Source organism: Desmodus rotundus, chromosome 2 (assembly GCF_022682495.2).
Source record: "Desmodus rotundus isolate HL8 chromosome 2, HLdesRot8A.1, whole genome shotgun sequence".
In the NCBI taxonomy this organism is placed as follows: Eukaryota; Metazoa; Chordata; class Mammalia; order Chiroptera; family Phyllostomidae; genus Desmodus; species Desmodus rotundus.
Genome location: NC_071388.1, coordinates 164360884 through 164382260, shown reverse-complemented (window position 1 = coordinate 164382260; position 21377 = coordinate 164360884). Strand labels below are relative to the sequence as shown.

The 21377-nt window shown below is 41.3% G+C and overlaps 1 protein-coding gene across 7 annotated transcripts in view; it reads right to left on the bottom strand.

Moving 5' to 3' along the window:
* OSBPL6 (oxysterol binding protein like 6) overlaps window positions 1-21377 on the bottom strand; it is a 197019-nt gene that overhangs the window by 42635 nt on the left and 133007 nt on the right. For 5 of the 7 annotated variants that reach the window (XM_045196285.3, XM_024561508.4, XM_053918802.2 and 2 more), the window contains 7 exons: window positions 17091-17213; window positions 14472-14525; window positions 13281-13394; window positions 12986-13156; window positions 10081-10213; window positions 3629-3732; window positions 2975-3067 (listed from right to left, as the gene is read on the bottom strand). In XM_045196285.3, the coding sequence (XP_045052220.1) occupies window positions 2975-3067; window positions 3629-3732; window positions 10081-10213; window positions 12986-13156; window positions 13281-13394; window positions 14472-14525; window positions 17091-17213 (792 nt within the window). The remainder of the gene's footprint in view (window positions 1-2974; window positions 3068-3628; window positions 3733-10080; window positions 10214-12985; window positions 13157-13280; window positions 13395-14471; window positions 14526-17090; window positions 17214-21377) is intronic. The other 2 variants (XM_045196286.3, XM_024561510.4) reach the window with 2 other exon arrangements.

Here is a 21377-nt window from a genome sequence, read left to right as displayed (position 1 = left end):
CTCATTCTCTCCAACAACTAGGGATCTGGTATTTAATTCATGCTATCAGTAACACAGGAAATTAGCAGCTTTCCCTCTTCTACAGCAACCCTTCCAAAATCACTCAGTTCTTGCCTTCCTCTACTGCATTTAAAATACAGCCCAACTGGTACTGTAGAATGATCATATTGTGATTTTTATTAGAACCACAAAATTTGAAGTTTGGAAGACAGGAAGTCCTTTTTCTAAAAGGTAATCTCCACAGAGCCTCCTGGGACAAATGTTGCCTTCACTGAGTTACACAACGGATTCCTGAGGCTAGTTTCCCACTGGCTTCTAGTGGCGGCATGGCCATAACCTTCCCGTTCAAATCAACAGCACAATCTAACCTGTGTAAAAATAAGCAATCGAACACCCAGTACGACATGTTCATTTTTACTTTCCTGGGGTCAACTTTTTAAATGATCTGTTTTATAATTAGTTCAAAACGAAAACTGCTACAGAAGCCCGAATGCAAAATTCAGTGAAAGCGCCAATAACAACAACAGCAGTAACAGTAACCACCACCACCACCACCAGACAGTCTAGGTCCATTCACAAATGTCTGGTATACTGAAAGTTACAAACAACAGCGGGGATGAAACATGAGCCACTCACTACAAAGCCTCCCAAGCTGGCTGTAATAATGACCATCACAGAAAGTGGTTCAAGTAGTGAGATGATCATGGGCTCGAAACAAGTACATGGCACCATCAGATGGCATTCCCGTGGTCAAGAAACACTTAAAACAGGAATTGTACCTGTAGGTGAAATACTCATGAGTAATGGCATTTATATGGGTTATAACTACTCCTGGCTGGGTGTGTGGTTCCCACCTAAGGGATCCTGGAGGGCCTGTTGGTTTGGGTGAGCAGAAAAGGCCCAGGGATGGAACCAAATTCTGCAGCATTCCCCCACCAAGCCTTTTGTTTTACCAGCCAGTCCATGTGGGGCCGAGGTTTCTCTGGGAATGATTCATAGCTTACTGCTCACCCCCACTCTATTTATTTCCACTTGGAGGTACAACTAAATCTCTTACTTTTGAAAGTTTAAAGTTTCCTTTGAGTGTGGGTATGAGCTGATTTCAATCTCCCTCAAACAAAATTAAACCAGCATCATGAGGGCCATTTTGTTACTCTTTTGGCAAAACAAAAAAACAGCAAAACAGCATAAATAAAAACTTAAAACCTAATAAGCCACCCAAAAATGTTGTACGAGTAGGGATGAAGAATATGTTCCTGCTTTTTAAATAATTTCTTCTGATGACTTAAAACATAAACTTTCTGCACATTGAAAAAGCACAGGCTCGACTCTGTGGGTTGTTCAGAGTTGCACTCTATTCCTTCAGATAAACTGAGCAATGTGGGACCATGGTGGCCTCTGGCCACAGCGGGCTGCCAGGGACATTGCACGCAGGCTCCATGAGAGCCATTCTATCCAGGACAACAGCTGTGAGTGGGAATCTGTTCAATGGGAAACCTGATAAAAACAAGATTGAAATAATACCTCATCTCAAGTGCATATACGTGTTTGTATAATGCTAGCCTTTTCCAAAGATGTTTTTAATGTAATGGTTCTTTTTCCCAGCTATAATAACCATAGACACCATGCTTTAAAAAAATAAAACAGTCAGAAAAGTAGACAATCACGTGCTCAAAACAAATGAAACTGCCAAAAGCAATTTTAGGTAATTTTCTTGTGAAGTCATTTGGACATTTGTCTCTATAGCATTAATTTTCTGAATAGAGGGGAAAACATGCAAAAATCATACTGAACAAAGGAACACAAAAAACTTGTTCATGGGATGTGGAAATTCTAAATAGACCATGGATTTTTAGTGCTTATGAAAACTTATTTTCAAATACATCAGATTAGCAAGCAAAGCAACAAAGAGTTTGTTATTTACACTTCAGAATTACTACATAAAAATGTTATCAATAGTCAGAAGTCAAGAAGAATTATTATTTATTCAGAAGACATCGAAGTATTCTGAAAAGCGGTTCCCTTTACCTTTGTATTAGAATATAAATTAATTTATAGTGCAATAAAAAGAAAAGCAAAGTCCTAAGTCTAATTTTGATGGTGCAGGGCAAGGGCCTTTGTGAATCCATAGCCAGGGTTGGAGAAATACAGAGTCTAGTTTAAAGATCTAAAAGTAATATGATTTATGACATAAGAGGTTTTAGTCATTTATCATACTTAGTTTCACTGTGACAAAATAACAAAATAGGATCTTATTTAAAATTTTCAAATTACTCACTTCAAATAAATAACTTATTGAAAATAAATTTCAAGTAAATTTATCATGAGCCATTAAGGCTTCACTTCCAATTTTAAAAGTGATTGTTGATGGCCAAATAATATCTATTTATGTAGAATCATGAAATTTTAGAGTTCAAAGGAAATTCAAAGATCATTAAGTTAACTCCTTCACCCAGGAGCAAAGAGAAGCCCAGAAAATTTCAGAGAAATACATGAAATGATACTGCCAAGAAATCACGGTGATTAGGCTACATCCTGGGTTTGTTGCTTTCCAATCTATTTCAGCTCTCACTCTTTTATTGACAGATGAAAATCTGGACAAAGCTGGCTCTTTTAAGGCCTAGTATATAAAAATGAGAGTTCAATACAACCCACTGGGTCTTTATTGAGATTTTTAAGGTGATTTTGTGTTAAAATCTATTTTAATGGTTCTAAGGCCATAACTGAGAATAATAATGCCACTTTGCAGTCATATTAAATAATTTTTACCTTTATTTTAATTTCTTTAAAATTAGATCTTCTTTAGATCAGAGTAAAAAGAACAGATTTCCCTCTATTTTAGATAATGTAACTCAGTCTGAAAAGCATTGGCTCTCAAGCAGTTAAGCTGCCGTAAACTTTTTCACTTCCATGAACTGATATATAGACTATAAAATATGCAAAAATACGAATGAAAGAAAAGTGAAGTCTGTACCTGCAGTTGTATTTTTGTATCTTTGCTGACACTTTTTGTTCTCCATCTTCTTGTGACCCGCTTGTCTTTCTTTGAAATATCTACACAGTTAGCCTACATTGCACAAATAGTTAAAAGCAACAAAGTATTAAGTTCACACAGACAACACAGGCACAAAGAGAGCATAGCAAGTTAGTCAAGACTCGTGGTTAAGACACCTAAGCAAACCAGCCAGGAGAGAAAGGCGTTATCTGATGCATAGTGGGCATTAAAAGCAAAGAGAAGAACTTAATCATAAAATATACTTTTCTGCTATACAAAACCTATGGGATTAGAGATCTTTAGCATTTTTTCCCACATGAAAAGATGGTAATAATTCTGGGAGCATCTAAGTTATGTCTTCAAAACTATTATTTCTAATGTAACACAAACATGGAAGATTGATTCTGATTTTTATTTCTCCTAGTTTGTATTTAAATGTAAAACATTTCAAATTATACATCTTATGTCAATGGCACCAAGATTCAAAAATATTAAGAATAACCCCATAATAGAAACTAATTTGTATTGTAGTTTTTTCCCTTAAATATTACCTTAAATATTCATAGCACAATCCAGTAAAAATTCTGAGTTAATACCTTAAGGTCCTTTTACCAGTAGCAGCAATGTGTTTACCTGCATGTCGGTAAAGTTCGGTGCTGACTGTGTTCTCTGAAGTATTTCCAAATTTTGCAGAAGTTTGCTAAGTTCCACGAGGTTTGACTGGCAGTGTGCAAGGTCTAATAAAATCAGAAATAAAATTATGTTAGAACTGGGCAGGGAGTGGTGGTGGTGGTAATAGAAGTGAGCCAATCCAAATGATGGCAAACGTAATTAGGCAGACCCGTTTACATATAATGGTGACACTGGAAAATGAAAAAAAAAACCCCCAAAACCCAGACCCTTCTCTGGTTTAGAGCCATTAAACCACACATTATTATATGATGACTTCAAAGTGCACTCTTGCAAATTAACAGCTATTAGTGTAGAGAGCCATTAAAACCTCAGTCAATTGCGTGCACTCACTTTCCTGCTCGGGTGGCCCTTGTCACATAAAGCGCGCTCAAGGAAGCTTCGGCAGTTGTACGGTTTTGCCGGTCAGAACCTGTCTACCTGTTCCTGGAGTAGTTTTCAAGGTGGCTACTTGGAATTTGGGTGGAGGCAAAGCCATGTTCAGAAAAGTAAGATGGAATGCAGAGTCCGACGAACATCTTTATCTATAATTTAGCTCATTGACAATGTGGCAACGCATGATTTCTTTACAATCTAGTAGAAATGTTATACTGAACAAAACCAAAGGTTCTCAAAGTGTGTTCCTCGGCCCCACAAGATCAGCATTCCTTGGGCATGAAACTCATTCTGTTCAAACTGCTCGGGATGAAAAAAAAAATTTTAATTTTATTTTAAATTTTTTGTTACATTTAAACACATTTTTTAAAGAGATGCATATTACAATATCTCAGAAAATTGACCTTTAGTATGTGAGGTTCAATACAGTCAAGATATTGAGTTATTAGTCTTTACTCAATTAGTAAATATTTAGAACATGGCTCCCAGTTATATGATGACTTTTGCACGTGTACTATTTATGAAGAGATGCAACTGAAAAATTATAAATCTGAAAAATTATACAGTGATTGTTCTTATTTTTGTGGAAGTGGGTAAAAATTTCACTTCTATTATCTTGGTTTCTCATTCAATCTCAAAGATCTGAATTGTTACAACTATGGTTTGGTATAGGCAGCAAAACATTGCTGTTAAATATGGCTAAAGATTAGCTGGATCAAATAACATAGGTAGTTGGGTTGGGTGGATTTTTGTTAGTATTCTTTATAGAGGACTGCGGATCCTCTTCACACAGAGCAATTTATCGGAGGCCAGGCCACACCTCGGTCCCCCCTCTCAGCAGCATCTGCCTCAGGATGGAGCCCAGGTGGGCTGTTCAAGAGCTGCTGTTGTTCCTCCAGGGAATCCGTGGCCATCAGAGGCCTGAATTCCTTCAGAGAGGGATCCACCCCATGGAGGTGGGAGGAAGACAATACCGGGAAGGCCAGGGCCCTTCCACTGCCCACAACCCCTCCCCGTTTCAGGGGAGGCAGCACCCTTGTAGGCCCCTTCCCCTTCCCTTTGTAGAACACAAGGTAAAGTGGCTCTGAAGGGAAGGAAATACAGAAGATGAAAGGGAAAAAATGAGGGAGAAAATTAGTGCGAAGAAGGAAGGAACGTGTTAGAGGGGAAAGCAGAAAGAAGATGGCTACGAGGGACCTACATTGAACCTGCCTTTTAAATAACAAAATTACATCAGTAGCAAGGTGTGGTGGGGAGACGATCTAACACTGCTTGTGTATTGAGCCTTCTATCCAGTAAATTCTGCATTCGTACTTCTTACTAATTGTGATTACTCTACACAAATGGTGTGTAGGTAGCACAGAAATCTGGACTTGGGCTTAAAACCCTCCCTAACAGAATGGAAAGAGAACTTTGTAATGAACTCAGTTCAAGGCAAAGGACTTAAAACTTTGGGAGTCGGAAGTCAGTGGATTCAGGAGACACTGATTCACTTTACAATCTTTGGTTCCTGTTTCCTCACCTGTTACGTGGCGATAGTAGTATTTACTTTTCCTACTCTCCTGATGTAGAGATGGTAGAAGAGAAAACTCCATGGAAACCAGAAGTGACCTTTAAGGATATTGGTCACATCAAGTTTAATCCTACCACTAGGGCCTCGCCTCGAATAAACTGCACCACCCTCAGCACTCCCGTCTAAGCTGCACCACCCTCAGCACTCCCGTGTTGAAAATACAGAGGGAACGGAATCCTTGGCAGGATTTCACTGCCGGCTGAAGTGTCTGGCTGCATATTAAGATTATAAAGATTTGCCCAAGAAAATAAAAATACCTTTAAAAAATCTTGAGAATTTCATTAAACTGAGATTAAATCTAAATTTAGAATCTGGGAAAAAGTAAAAATTATGCCAAGAAAGGACTGCTAAGATTGTTTATAATAGTGAAAAATTAAAAACTTAAATCTCTAGCAGTTTATTTTCTCATTATGCCCTATCTTGTCTAGAAAGAAACATGTCATAAGATTGTGGAATGGTTAAATAAATTAAGGTATATCCAAGGTTATCCATTTGTTATTCCATTTTGGTACCACTGACTGGGGAGACACTGTGTACCCCACAAAGTCCTAAGCACAGGAAATACAGCAGTCAAGCAAGATTCATGGATTTTACATTCTCGTGTAAAAAAAAAGTACACAATAAACTATCTCTATGTTGGACGGTATGTACCCATCTCTAACAGGGGCATATACTGGTATATAAAGGTGGTACATAAAATATTAATGTGACATTTTGCTTCGATGGGAAATAATGTTTTCTAAGAGCCAAGCGATTCCCTCACGTACTGGAGAAGATCTGGACTGTTACAAGTCCAGATTTCCGAGTAGCTTGTCACTTTAAGTATTGCAACTATAGGTCAAATGTGTTATGGGTTCAGGTTGATGTTTCAGGATAAACTTCTGAAATGCAACCACCTGCAATGTTGGGGATTCTGTGAAACAATCCGTACAGACCAAAGAGAAAGTGCTGGGGTGGCTTAGGAGGGGGGGTTCCTGTGGTCTGAAGTCATCACAGCAGACTTCAAAGAGAGTGGAATCTTTCAAGATTTTACGAAATGTGTGGAGGATCAGTGAAAATTCAACAAAATACGAGAGAGGAGAAGGGCTGAGGGGGCACCGCAGGGTGGGAAGAACAACCCATGCAAAGGCACAGATGCATGAATATGCAAGTGGGTTCAAGCAGCACGTACATTTAGCTGGGCCAATGAAAGGGTAGGTAGGGTCAGAAAACTGGAAGCTGAGTATTATATGCTGGGCTAAGTAGTTTGGATGAAAGTCCCAGAGTCCATGGAGGACCCCTTGAAGGGAGTTTTGCATGAAAGCTATTTCAAGGAATATCAGTCATGAGGGAACATTATGTAGCTGGCTTTGGGGCCAGTCAAACATGGGTTGGCTGGAGTCCCAACCTCCCCACCAGGGCAGCTGTGTATCTTGGGCAAACTTCTTAACTTCCATGCATTTCACTTTCCTCATCTGCAAAATGAGGATGGTCGCAATACCTGCACATCTCATGGCTGAGTGCAGTGGAATGACGCCTGCTAAGTGCTGCACAGAGCTGCAAACTTGTTCAGGAACAGTCATTTCCCACGAGCCTCTGAGAGAGATGGAGCAGCAGAGCAAGAGACTGAAGGCGAGAGGTCCAGCCAGGGGCTGGGTGACCGCCCAGAGACTGGGCGGACTGGGCCTGAGCTAGGAAAGCAGAAATGGAATTTGAGAGGAAGTGCAGATGAAGGGGAAAGGAGGGGGGATGCTTTCAAAGAAGTAACAACTCAGTCTCGGCTGAATGAATGGGTGGGAGGGTCAGAGATGACACTAAGGTTTCAGGGGTGGTTATGATGGCAGCAGTGACAGAAACAGGATGGATCAGGGATTGGGACCATTCAGGGCAGAGACAGAGTTTGGTTTCCAACCGGCTGAGAAGAGGCAGGACAGAGCGTGTAGACAGATGACCAATAGCAAGGGAGGCAATGGGAATACAGCATGGGCTGATACAGAGGGCTGAGATTTAAAGATTTTCAGCCCTTTGGAGAAGACCATGCATGGCGCAGTGATCAAGAGCACACGCCCTGCAGTCAGGCTGCCTGAGGCTGACTCCCACCTCCACTGTTACTAGCTGTGTGAACTTGGTGTGAATAGTGAGCTAAGTGTGCTCACTGGTACCCTGGGGCTGAGAGGATTTAATGAGTTAATGCATCTAAAACACCTAGAACAGTGTCTGTCACAGAGGAAGTCCCCAATAACTATCAGCAGCTGCCACCACTACCACTGCCACCGCCACCACCACCATCATCAAAATAGAGATTTCATGTGAAATGATGAGCATACCTGTCATCTTCAAAGCACAGAGCATAATTACCACAATCAAGTTGGCCTGGGTTAGCCCTCCAGCTCTTCCAAGTCCTTGGTGTGTAACACAGACCAGCTACTTGACCTCTCTAAGCTTTGGATTCCCTGTGGATAATAATCCTTGCTTGCTACTACTGTGAAAATTTACAGAAACCATATATAGGAGTGGGCAAAAGTAGGTTATTAATAATAAAAACAATGTAATAACTAATAAATAAATAATAATACGAGAATAAACTCTGTTCTGCATACTCACAACTGTAAACCAACTTTTGCCCATCCCTGTACGCAAAGTGCTTAGCTCAGCGCTGGGCCCATGATAAGCACCCAATAGAACGTAGTTACTATTACTGAAGTAGAAAGCAGATGATTGAACCTTGACTGTCCCCACAACTAAGGCTGGCGATACAAGAAGCCTAATGAAGTAGGGAGGGGCAGTCAGAGAAAAAGAGAATTTAAGGAGGCTGCAGGGAGGGGGCTCCTTAGAGAGGGTCCTGCAGGGCAGGTTGGAGGATGAGGCCTGAGAACCCAGCAGAAATCAGAGGGCCTCCTGTTACCAAGAACGTTTCCTCCACAGAGAAATAAAAGACGAAAGTCAAGTTAGGAGAGAGAACACAGAGTCCACGGGCCGAGAGCAGGAGGGAGTGGAGTGGAAAAAACTGAGGCTGTTCCCAAGAGAGGAGGTAGTAGTTACTGCACTAAATCCTGAAGAACAGAAGTGCAGGACGGAGGACAGAGGTAGAGCAGTCAGGATGGGGTGAAGGAGGCTCACCCCAAGACTGGAGCGAGGGCACAGGGGATGGGCCACGGTGTGTCGTGGAGCAGCACAAAGGGAGACAAGTGCACCCTCCCACCAATCAGGGGCTTCTTGACATCAAGGCCAATGTCTATGCGTTTTGGTCAAGAACAGACTTCGTCCCAAGGAAGGGTCTCAATCTTTTCAGCAATGTAGGTGGTCAGGTTAAATGTCACAAGCTTACGTGAGGCTTCAGAAAGTAGAGGAGAGGCGGAAATGTCTAGAACTGCTGCTGAGGAGACCCCGCAGGATTCCAGGAAAGTGAAATTCAGCTTCTTTTCCCAACCCAAAGCTAATACCGTCAGAGTAATGCCTGTGTGCTTTGTGAACATCTTCAAGTAAAAGCCTTTTAATGGAGTGTCAGCTGGACATGCTTTATGCATATAACATCCTTCCCAAAATCATATTCTTACATACACAGTAAATTTGGGATATAGAGAACTAATAAAAATGCTGCAGACTTTGAGTTCACGCATGTACAGTAAAAAAAAAAATTGGTTGGGAGACCAACAAAGATTGCCAGGTTTCCATTTTTCTGAGGACATAAAAAAAAAAAATCTAACAACTACTTTCACCATAATTTTATAAAAGAGAAAACTTAATATCAAAGAAGTTAGGCCCAACATTATCTCTATATAATTTTGAAAACTAAATCAATTTAGCCTTATTGCATATTTCCCAAGTGATCCTTGTTTTTGTCATTTTTGAAGGTCACATGAACACTGTCTTGTAGAATGGAAATGGTCTGTGGATCCAGTCTGGACCTACGTGCTCAGGCTCATTACAGGGAGGAGAAAGTTTCTGGAGACTAAGAGGCTTAGAGATGGCAGAGTGAGGGAACTGTGTATTAGTTCAGAATATTTAGTAACTGATCCACAGTGCAACACCTTTAAGAGGTAACTGTGGATATAAGATACAACATAGTCTTGCCATTTATTGTAAGCAATGCAATGCAGTGCACAGGTGAGGTGGAGCGATGGGGCAGACAGGGAAGGAGTGAGGGTGGAGGGTGCTCCTGAAGCAGCACTCCTCCCGGGGTCCAGGGAGAGGGGAGGCTCAAGAAGCCAGAGGGAACAGGTAAGGAGATGAGGTGAGAAGGCTGAAGCGGATGGACATCAGGGTAAGGACGAAACCAGATTCAGTAGTTGTGAGGGTGCAGAACTGACAGGTTTTCTGGGAAGAAGAAGGGTCTGGTGTATAAAAATAAGAAAATAAAGTTCGAGGCAATCAAGGAGGTTGGGGAGTGAAAGGTGTGGCACCCACAATTCACCTTTGTTTCTGTTCCTTGGCTTATTCTGATAGCCCACACCACGCAAGAACTGACCTTCTGCACACCTGTCCATTTCCTCCGAGTCCTGTAACCAGGCAGCCACTTTCCTCTGGCCGGTTGTGCAGGTGGAGGGGAGGCTGCTGCTGCTTGGTAAAGGGGACTGCCACGGACAGCTGTTGGGTTGCATCTACAATAAACAAAAAGAAATGCAGTTAAGCAGAAAAGGCATATTTAAGTGACTTAAAAATACTCATCATTCTGCGTGACAAGTATTCTTTTTTTGGGGGGGGGAAATTTATTTATTTATTTATTTATTTATTTATTAAATTTTTATTGTTATTCAATTACAGATGTATGCCTTTTCTCCCCATCCCTCCACCCCACCCCAGGTGAACCCACCTCCCTCCCCCACCTCCACCCTCCCCCTTGGTTTTGTCCATGTGTCCTTTATAGTAGTTCCTGTATTCTTAAAGCAGCATTAAAAAAGAAAGGAAGAAAGGGCACAATGAAAATACGGAAGAAGCCTCTTGGCTAAACGTATGTGCTCAGTGAGGCCAAAATCCCTAACACTAACACCGCTTTCATTAGGTTGCTATCGCTATTACACAGCAAAGGGAACCACATTCAAGTGTATTATATCTCATATGCATGAGGACCTGCCAACTCAAATTCCCAATACTTTTAAATTACTCTGTAAGTTGTTGTTGAATACGGTGTCCTTACTGTGGACTCAACTCTGTACCCTCACGAGCAGCTCAAGGTCTCGGTAGACACCTGTGATTCCTAAATACTGTAGGTTATCCACCAGCAAGTAATCTTGCAAATGCTTTGAATGCATATTGAAAATTATAGTTTATAAAAAGGCAGTCTTAGCAAATTACTATTTAAAGCTGATAGACTTTCCATTGAAGACATTTTATGGGAAATAAGGTCATATGAACTATATAGATTCTAAAGTGAATATAGTAAATGCTCGGTTAAAAAAAAGAGCAGAAACTTATTTTCCCAAAAAGCTAAAACAATTTTAAAACTCTGTATTTGACTTTAATATTCAATGACAACTGGTTGTGTCATTTCTAACTCATTATGAAGTGAATGAAGCACATACTTAGCAAAGACAGACTTACTTATTATCCACACAGAGCTACAGACCAATTAACAATCAGGAGTCTCAAAATGTGATACTCAGAATGCAAGTGAGGAGATAAAAAGCTCTTCTCAGACTTTATTGCATTTTGATAAATGCATTGGGGATTTTTCACTGGGTTGGATCTTAGAGTACGTCACTCATAACTAGAGCCATAGATCCTCCATGAACATCGGGGTTGAAGAGCTTTCTTATCCCAAGGCAAACAGTGGGGAGGACCTGCTCTTCGCTCTCCATTCCAGATATCACCCAAGTTATTTAATAACTAACAAAAGGGAGGAAAATAATGTAACTTTTATCACCTCTCTGTGCCAAAGATGCAGGCAGGAGCTGGAACGATCAAAGGATTAAAATTTTGTGTTTTTAAAATATCTACCTGGGATACATTTCTTGTTTAATTTGGACTAATGCTGGGATTCATTCTATTCTGCTGGGAGAAGGCAGGAGAAAGGCAGGAGGCCCAGAGAAACCTGGGGACTATCGTGAGCATCTGTGAGAGGTCACTCAGTAAGTGCCTTATTCCCTGGCCTTCTAACCTCCCGGTTCGTTCCCCTTCATCTCAGAACTGGTTAGTATCAGCGTTAACACAATACAATGTCCCTAGGACTAATTAAACATTCCTTGGCAAGGCTACGCCAGGAAGGTTTGAGAGCCTTATGAAGTGCAACTCATGGGATTTAGCGAAAATTACTTGAGTAATTTCCATTGAAATAGCAAAAACTGAATACAGTAGTATTTCATTTAATCTAATTTGATTAGTCTTGCAATTACTCTATGAGGCCTTTCAGTGCTTTGCAAGTAAAACTTTTATATATCTAAAACATATATTATATCATTATATAAGAAAAAAGAGAAAAGGGGAGTTTTCACTGAAACACTCTCGAACCCAACTCCTGTGGCAGCCAGTTATTCACAGAGGCCTCTGCTCTCCACATCAGGTGCCAAGGGCGAAGCTGGAGCACTCCCGGGCAGGGCAGTGTGGCTGTGGTTCAGACCCCTTAATTATTGAATCAAAGGCAGAAAGAGCTGTCTCCCTGCCTGTGGTCTTAACCTTGATTTTTAATAGGCAACACCTCTAGTTTTTTAGCAACATAGAAAATGAACTCTTAATACGGCCCTAAGAACCTCAGCCTCCCTTAATCTGGTCCCCAGTACTGTATAATGGAAAGGGCACTGACTTTGGAAACAGACAGATGAGGATTCAGATCATAGCTCAGCTGTTTAAAGGCTACGTAACTTCTGGAAAAATTCTTTACCGTCTCTGAGCTTTACCTATACTAAAGATTAGAGATGAAATGAATAAAGGCCAAGTGCTTAACACAACGTGTGACCAGTGGGCTACTCAAATGGGCTACTGCTTCTGTTATTGGCACATCTCTCGCCCACTTGCATTAACTTTGAGGGAAATTCACTGGTCTCTCCAAGGATCACGTATATATTACACCTCAAGGCAAAAAAGCACGTTTCATTTTCAAAACTTTGTAGTCTTATTACCACCAAGGAAGACATTGATTTCTAGGTGCCAATTAACCAAATGTTTACCCTACTTCCTAACAGTCTTCAAAAGCAGTATAAAATGAGGATGCAGTCCATTCATAGAAAGGAAAAGCAGCTGTTAATTCTCTTGGTGATCCACATACCCATCGAATCCATACTTGTGATTAACTCTGATGCCTACTGTCACTCTCGTCTTCTGAGGGCTAATTTACCAAAGAAACTTTCTCTTTCTGGTTGGGCAAATGAGACTTAGTTACGTGTCTGCTTAAGTTTCCAAGCAATTTCTGGGCTGATTTTTATATAACAAAGGCATACCTTCCCATCCACAATGGAAACATTAGCAGCTGGCGAGGATTCAGCTGTGGAGGTTGAAGGAAATATGTGAAAACTAGCATCTCTTGGTGATCTCACAATTTCATTCTGCCGATACAGTCGATGATGGCGCAGTTTGGAGACCCATGCATCGAACCAGTCCTGGGATTTCACCTAACACAATGAACAAGAGGAGGTAAAAGTGAAACCGATATCCTGTTTACCACTGATGAAGGCCAGGTTATCAGTGAAATTTCCCCCTGATAATGGCAGAGAAACTGTTGAAAAGCAACTTTACCTTCAAATGATAGATGTGCTCTTCTGTATCAAGGTCTATCCTCCGAGCTTTCTTTTTAATGGACATGACCGAGAGTCCGACATCGATGCTTCCATGGACCTTCCCTTTTTGAATCTGAAATCAAGAGACTAGTAAATAGGCTGGAAGGTATGGGATTTTGTGTGTTTCTGTACTAAAGTGAGCTTACTGCAATCTTTCGCTTATCTATGGGAAAGGGAACACCACACCTCCTCTACCAAGGCAATGGGGGTAAGGTTCTGAGATTAAAGTCCTTACTCTGAGGACAAATGCAGTTGCTGTGACTTCACACCAATTTCACTAAGACTATTCATCTCTTACTTCTGTTTTAGGCTATCATATAGTGTCAATTTTTCATAGTTCTAGATTGCATCATTTATATCCCCCAAAAGATAATTTTAATGGTTCCTAAAATAACTATGGTCAATCTTTGACCTACAACCCAGAACATCCCCAAGGAATCATCTAGAAGACAGCTGCTGGGCAGAACCGGGCAGCTGGGACCAGAGAGCACCGAGCAGCTAGCCCGTCCTCTGGCTGCCCTTGTCCGACAAGGACGAACAGCTGATTCAACGTAAGAGATGAGAACAAGGCTGAAATCCGCTATTCCCCTACACCACAATGACAAGGAGGGCATCTCCCAGTTTTGCATGCAAACAACTACTTTTTACATTAAAGAAAAATAAATTGGAATAATTTTAGTGAGTTGGGATTCCAAAGATAAAATGACAGAGGATATGAAATATGACATGAAATGAAGTTCCTAAGGTAGATATTAAAAGGACATTAACAGGAACAAAGGTTGTTTTAAATCTCAAAAAAGCACATAAAGCATAGTTTGTTAAGGCACAGAAAAAACCTATTTGGGTTTCTCTCCGAGATAGAAATGGTGATTTTTATTAGTATGTCACTTTTAGGTTTAAACTTGTTTCGAACAACAGACATTACAATAGTTAAATCTCCATGCACTGGTTTGAGATGCTACGCTAGCTTGAGCTGAAGCATAAAACACACCTTCCATGCAGCATGGAAGTTTGGTAGCTTGTTAAATATTACAGGCACAGAAATGAGCAAAGCTGGTAACTATGGCACAAGGCTTGTGCAGCTGTGCAGTGTACTTGCTTCAAGCAAAATCTACATCAATCTTTGAAACATGCCTTGTGTGCTACTTACATCAAGTGGTGCCTTTGAATACTTTAACATTCCATTATCCAGGACAAAAAAACGCTGCAAGAACCAAACAACCCCCAGTTACTGTATTCTGAATTCTATAAAACAGTCACGAGCGTGGGTTAATGTCACTTGGCATTCAGTAATCAATACATATATCACTTTAATGTTTGTGGATTCAGTGTACCTGGCCACTGTCGGACACCTTAAATGGTCACAAAGTCTGAGTTTGAGTTCCATACTATTCCACTCAGGTTCTTTTACACATAATCCAACTGAGATGCAATCTTTTCACCATGGTTTTTGTTAATGAGGGTGGTTGCGGGGAGCAGTGAATCTCAGGACCTGCAGCTAAGACTTTCTGAATGAATCACATTGGGATTTTTTTGGAAAGTGCAGAGTAAAAGTAACTTGAGTTAGGTCATGGGGATTTTGTGAGGAGCTTGGGAAGTTTTCACCCTGAAGGTAAACTGTATTTCCCTGGGTACTACGGTTAGGTCCTGAAAATGCTCACTTCTGTTAAGGAGCCAGTGGCCTGGATCAAAGAGTAATGAATGATTTGGGAAGTTTAAAAAGTAGCCGTAGCAATATGCGTGCATTTCCAGTAAGCAGAATTCCTGCATTTTACTACTAGCAAAAGAGATAGAAAATTATTTCTGAACAACATTGAGGGTTTAAAGTGAGAGAGAGAGAGAGAGAGACATGGAGATATATTAATTGACTGTGGGCATCTCTCATCTTCTTCAGGATACTCCTGGTCCAGTTCAAATAAATGGAGCCATTTTTGCTCTGCGAACACCCAGGAATGCTCTGCTGTTGACTTCCTTTCCATGGGCACTTGACAAAAGAACAAACAGCTCCCAGACCCAACCAAACAATGGGTCCAGTGCCTTCCTCTGGTCTCTCCAGATGCAGCGAGTCTTTCTGTTGCGGGACAGTGACTCTGCTGGAAGTTTCAAAGGGCCGTAGGAACTCTTAGATGCTGACGCCACAAGGAGTAGGGCCTGGGAAACACCCTGCACAGAACTCACAGCAGGCCACTGAGACCCCCTTTGTTTTAAGTTCTGGGGGGCAAGAAATAAGCACCAGAAGAATTTGTACAGCTGGAAACAGCTTGGTTACTCAATTCCTGTAACTAGGTCAATCAAATGGGTTGATGCTTGAATAAATATCGAAGGGCACTAGAGACCAGGAGAAGAGGTAAGGCAAGGGAGAACCTCCTAGAATTTATGTAGCAAAACGTTCTGAGACATGGTCCAGAAGGACGTGTTGCTGAGCCACAGCCAGTTTTGCTGAAACACGTACTGAGAGTGCTAAAGTTTGTAATTCAAATCAAATTTTTCTTTGACTTTTTTTTCCATTCCTATTAAATAATTTTAGCAGGGATAACCTATAGGATGGTCATGAGGAAAGAGATTAGCAAGGCCATTGACTCGAGGAATTGCACAGTAGTAAGGCCAGAATGGCAGGCAAAAAGAGATGCTAGGAAGGTATGGCCAGCTGGCCAAAATCCAAGGAAGAGCGAGGGTGGAGAGAGGCTACTGGTGCTGGGGTAATAACAGGCGTTCAGGGGAGACCATAAAGGTTTCTGGCAAATGAGAAGGAAAAGGAGTTGGAACCCCTTTGACATGCTTTTATTCCACCTTCAGAGACAGAGGATTGGGCATTCCCATCGGTTCATTTTTAAGTCTTTCCCTTAAAGTGCAAAAAATACATTTCCTAAAGGATGTTACAATCCATAACCTCCCGACTGTGGGCCGACGGGCAGCCACCACTCAGCATCTTGGGCCAATAAATCCATCTGCCCTGAGATGAGATCCATCGGCAGATGTGCCAAGTAGACGAGCCCGTTCTCCGGTGATTTCAGAGCAGATGCGGGCGGTCTGTCAAAGGACTGACCCTGAAGAGGGAGGACAGCTTCCCCCTCAGCATCACAGACCTCTTGCTACTCGGGTCACTGCCACAAGGAAGTGCCAGATATTTTCTCCGTAACTGAAGCTGGAAGATGGAAAAAGCACGTGGGGCAGGGAAGAGAATACACTGCAGAGTTTACAGAGTAATAACCAAACTTCCAAGATCAGTGAATTTCCACCTTTAGTTTGCACTGGTAACAGTAATTCTAGGAATTTACCCCAATGAATTGAACAGAAATTCATGTGTATGGATGTCCATCACAAGAGCACAGCAGTAAATTAGACACATCCTACATATCCAGCAAAAGGGAATTGGTTCATTGTGGCGGAGAATTCATTCAGTAAATCTACCCAGTGGAATACATGCATAAATTTCTTAAAATTTCCTATTTAGAAGAATGTTTAATAAGAACACACTCATATTAAGTCAAGTAAAAAAGCAAAGGAGACAACAATATGTACAAACTAGGTTTTAAATACAAAATAATTTATTTTAAAATGTTTAAAAAATAAATTTTCCCCCTGGATACAGATGCTATAAATCTGACTTAAACAGGAACGACAGGTTGAGTGCAGCCTAAATAACTAAAATAAGGCCTTGAAAATTAGCTTCCCTCGTACAACTGTACCCTTGGCTCCCACCTAATGACACCAAATAAGAGCCTCCATTTACAAAGGTGACCTGAAGACAGTATGATGAAAATGTTACCTTGTGCCAGCCTTTTAAAGGCCATTTTCTTTTCTTCAGCATAAAGCCTTCATGTTTATCTGGTCTCTGGACATTAGTTTGACCTATTTTCAGCCCTTCTATAATTTCCCAACTGTCCGCTTCCTGCAAAAAAAAAAGACGAAAAACAAATCACTTTTTCAGTGCTTGGTGATGTACTTAAAATAGATTCTTAAGTAGAAGTTGCACTGGAGGCAGCACTAGACCCACCAGAAGTACAAAGAAAATTCTGAAGCAAATTCTAACATCAGACTCAACTAAGCACTTATATCTGAAGTTAGAGCTTCCAGGTAGACCTGGCAGGCTGTGAGTCCCTTAGATGTGAGATGGAGGTGGAAGTGGGGGTAGAATGAGATTTCCAGTGCCTGTACTCAGAAGGTTTAAAATGCATTTTTCCAGATAGTTAATCTGTGGGCACAGAGGCACTTTAAAGTTTGACATAAGACCGTTTTGATGGCAGATGTTGAATTAGCGCATGGACCTCGCTTTCTGCGTAGAAATGGAAAGGCTGCAGTGGTCTGAGCGCCTCACAACCTATGAAATTGAAGAGCGGTGCTGTGGGCATCTGCTTCTCCGCAGCGAGGCTGCGTGCATTTCAGAGGCACATAAACCTCCTGCTGGACAGACACACACCAAGAAGTCCATGGTTTTGACGGCACTCCTCCCTGCCCCCCGCCACGGCAGCCCATGGGAAAAGCACCAGACCGCAAGGCCAGGCAGGTATCTGGGGTGCTGGAGCTCACAACGTCATCCTCCTGTCAAAAAAAATGGACTAAATCACGGTTTCCTCTTCCACAAGACATATATTGTTCATCTGCGGTGTTTATAATTTTTAGTGAGTTGTCAACATTTAAAAATCAGAAGCTTTCAGACTTTAAAAGTCCAGGTTTCTAGTGTTTTGGGAAAGCCTGTGAGATCTGGTGGCACTGCGCCTGCCCCGGAGAAGGATGTCCGTGGCAGCTGCCTGGCCCTCGGTTTCACCACCTCTGGGCCGGGTGACTTCTAGGGGCCCAGCTCTAAAGTCCCCTTTGGCCTGGTCCTCCTGTTCTAGACCTCATGCGTGTGGAGTCATTTTTGTCCAGCCATCATTCTGTAATTTTATTGATTTTTTGTAAATAAAACAGTCCTTGTTTATTTGATAATCTTCATAAAAATTTAATTAGAGGACACATTGTTGGATTAAAGTAATTATGTGCAGCATATTTCCAAAATGCTTTTATTTTACAGTGTTATTTTGTATTAGTTTCAGGTGTACCACGTAGTGGTTAGACATCACGTACTCTACAGAGTGTTTCCCTGATATTTCCAGCGCCCATCCAGCACCACACATACTTATTACAAATTCTCGACTGTATTCTCTAAACTGTACTTTATATCCCTGTGACTATTTTGAAACTACCAGTTTGTACTTCTTTAAGAAAATTTTTTTTATTGTTTACGCTGTTACAATTGTTCTTACTTTTCTTCCCTTTCTCCACCTCTACCCAGACCCACCTGCTCCCCCACCCCCAGTTGACTCCCGCATTGTTGTCTGTGTTCATGGGTTGTGCAAGACAATCTGTGCTTCTTAATCTCTTCACCCTTCTCACCGGTCCCCCAAACCCCCTCCCCTCTGGCAACCATCAGTCCGTTCTCTGTGTCTATGAGTCTGTTTCAATTTTGTTTATTCATTTATTTTGTTCTTTAGATTCCACATATAAGTGAAATCATATGGTATTAGCCTATGTCCGACCTATTTCACTTAGTATAATACCTTCTAGGTCTGTCCATGATGTCACAAATAGTCAGATTTCATTCTATTTTATGGCTAAGTAATATTCCATTGTATATTTGTACCACCACTTTTTTATCCACTTGTCTGTTGATGGGCCCTTGGGTCGCTTCCAAATTTTGGCTACTTTAAATAACGCTGCAATGGCATAGGGGTGCATATATTTTTCTCAAATTAGAGTTTTGAGTTTCTTCAGATATATACCTAGAAGTGGCATTGCTGGATCATGAGGCAATTCTATTTTTAAATTTTTTAGGAAATTCCATACTCTTTTCCACAGGGGCTGCACCAGTCTTCATTCCCACCAACAGTGCAAAAGGGTTCCCTTTTCTCTGCACCCTCGCCAACAATGAGATACCACCTCACACCTGTCACAACGGCTATCATCAATAAATCCAAATGCGGTATAATTTGGAGGCCATGTACAAAAACCGCTTTTTCGGTTGTTTTCACATCCCATGCACAACTGCTACAGTCCCGCCCACAGCGCAGGGAAGCCTCAGCTTCACAGAGCTGGATGTGACTGTGGACATCGATCAGGTCAGGCCCCTCGGCACAACGCCCCATCCCAAACCGACTCAGGAAGGTGCCTCTGAAAACACATGTTCTACCAGAAATCATCCACAGATCACAGAACAGAGGCTTCAACAGGAATGGCTAATGGGTTCCAATCCAGGGCAGAGGACCATGCTGGCCCAAATGTCTGGGTGGTGGCTGCTGGGACCGCTGACGAGCTGTGAGGCTGTGACAGGCCCCAGGGCAAAGGTGCCGCAATCGGTTACTGAAGTCGGCTGCAGGGACTGGAAGGGAAGGGGCTGAGCATCTGCCACCCACGCCTCTTTTCCCTTTCTTCTCTTTTCATCCCAGAAACTGCTTGTTCTGTGGCCACATCAAATCTATGTTCCAGTTCAAATATGTGTAAATGGGGTAGACTTTTCACAGAAAAGTGTTGCCAGAAGATGTGGCTGAACACTGCTAGATGAAGGCTATGAGACACTCCTGGCTTCTGAAAAGCCGGCTAAAGCCAGCCCTGTGCTTCTGTCTTACCTGAGCCCAGCCCTACCACACACACACACACACACACACACACACACACACATATGCACCCCTGTCCCCAGGGAAATTAACCGGAGACCAAGCTCATTTTTTCATCTTCTTTGTTATCTGAGAGGTGCCGAGTCAATGACTACATACCTCACAGAAACCCATCTACCAGTTTTTATCTGGCAACATTAAAAACTCTAAAAGATCTGTAAAATTATACATTACTAAAAGTGCCCTTTTAAACAAAGAGAAGAAAGGTCTGTAAATTTCCCCTTATACAGGAAAACAACTCCCCGAAAGTGATTTTCTACTCGATGATGTCAGAAACTGTGATAGATCTGTTCAAAGCTGTTGATTAGATAAAGTGACTAAAACATGTTTCCGATGAGCCAAGTTCAGGCCGCAGACAGGGTTTTGGACGACACTTGTGCAGACCGCGTGGTCATCCAGAATACAACGGGGAGTGAGTGCTTTGGTGGTCTCATGTTTTCAGTGAGCTGCAACTCAACAAGTGAATACGGGTTATGAATAATATTAGAATAATAGAGGAAAACAGGTTTTATACAAAGTACAGCATCTTTGGCTTTCCACTCTCACTAAAAAGGTAAATAAAAATGACGGACTTTGATTCCATAAAGATGATGGACTTCTTTTAAAAAGTTTGATGTAATCAAGAAACTAAAAGCCTAACTCTCCATAAATGTGTAAATATGTTCATTAGAGTTCTCTCTGTAGTTAGAGATCAGCTGTACTTAACAACACTCCTGTTTTTGGCAGTCCCAGCTAGCGACAGCTTCTCTAAAAGAACAGCATTTTTATCCCTGGCCGGATCTTACCTTATTTTAAGGCTAGTGTTCATCTTTGATTTATTCTGTGTGTGTGTGTTTATATGATGAATATTCTGAATTACTTGTGAAAATGGAAACATTTAACAAGTACAAATGTGTTTTGAAATTTTTCTAATTAAACTCAGACTGTAATAACAGCTTGTCATTTTTTTCTTCTTTTGGAGTTTAACTGAAGGGGAAACAAGGGATAAGATAAAAGAGGAGGAAAGTAAAATTGTATTTAATTGTAAGTGATGGAACTCTGAACAAGTAATTCCATTTCTCTGATGCAGAATTACTAAACATAGCAAAAGAAATTGAGAAGAGTCCTATTATAGTTCCTACAGTTTAGTAAGCTGTCAAACTGACAAAGAGGCAAAGATAAAGCCAGACCAAACAACATTCTCCCTGTTTCAGCTATAAATGCTGATGGTAATAATACAAACACGGGGTAGAAGAAATGAAACTTCCCTGCTCAGTATTTTGCACAACCTGTCTCTAAGACAGACCAGGACTATCTTAAGAAAGCTAAAATTACTCTCTGAAAATTGAAGAATTTTTTTTCATGATTTCAATTGATACTAATTTTCTGCTTAAAACTCTTCAATTTTCATTGGTTTACTTATA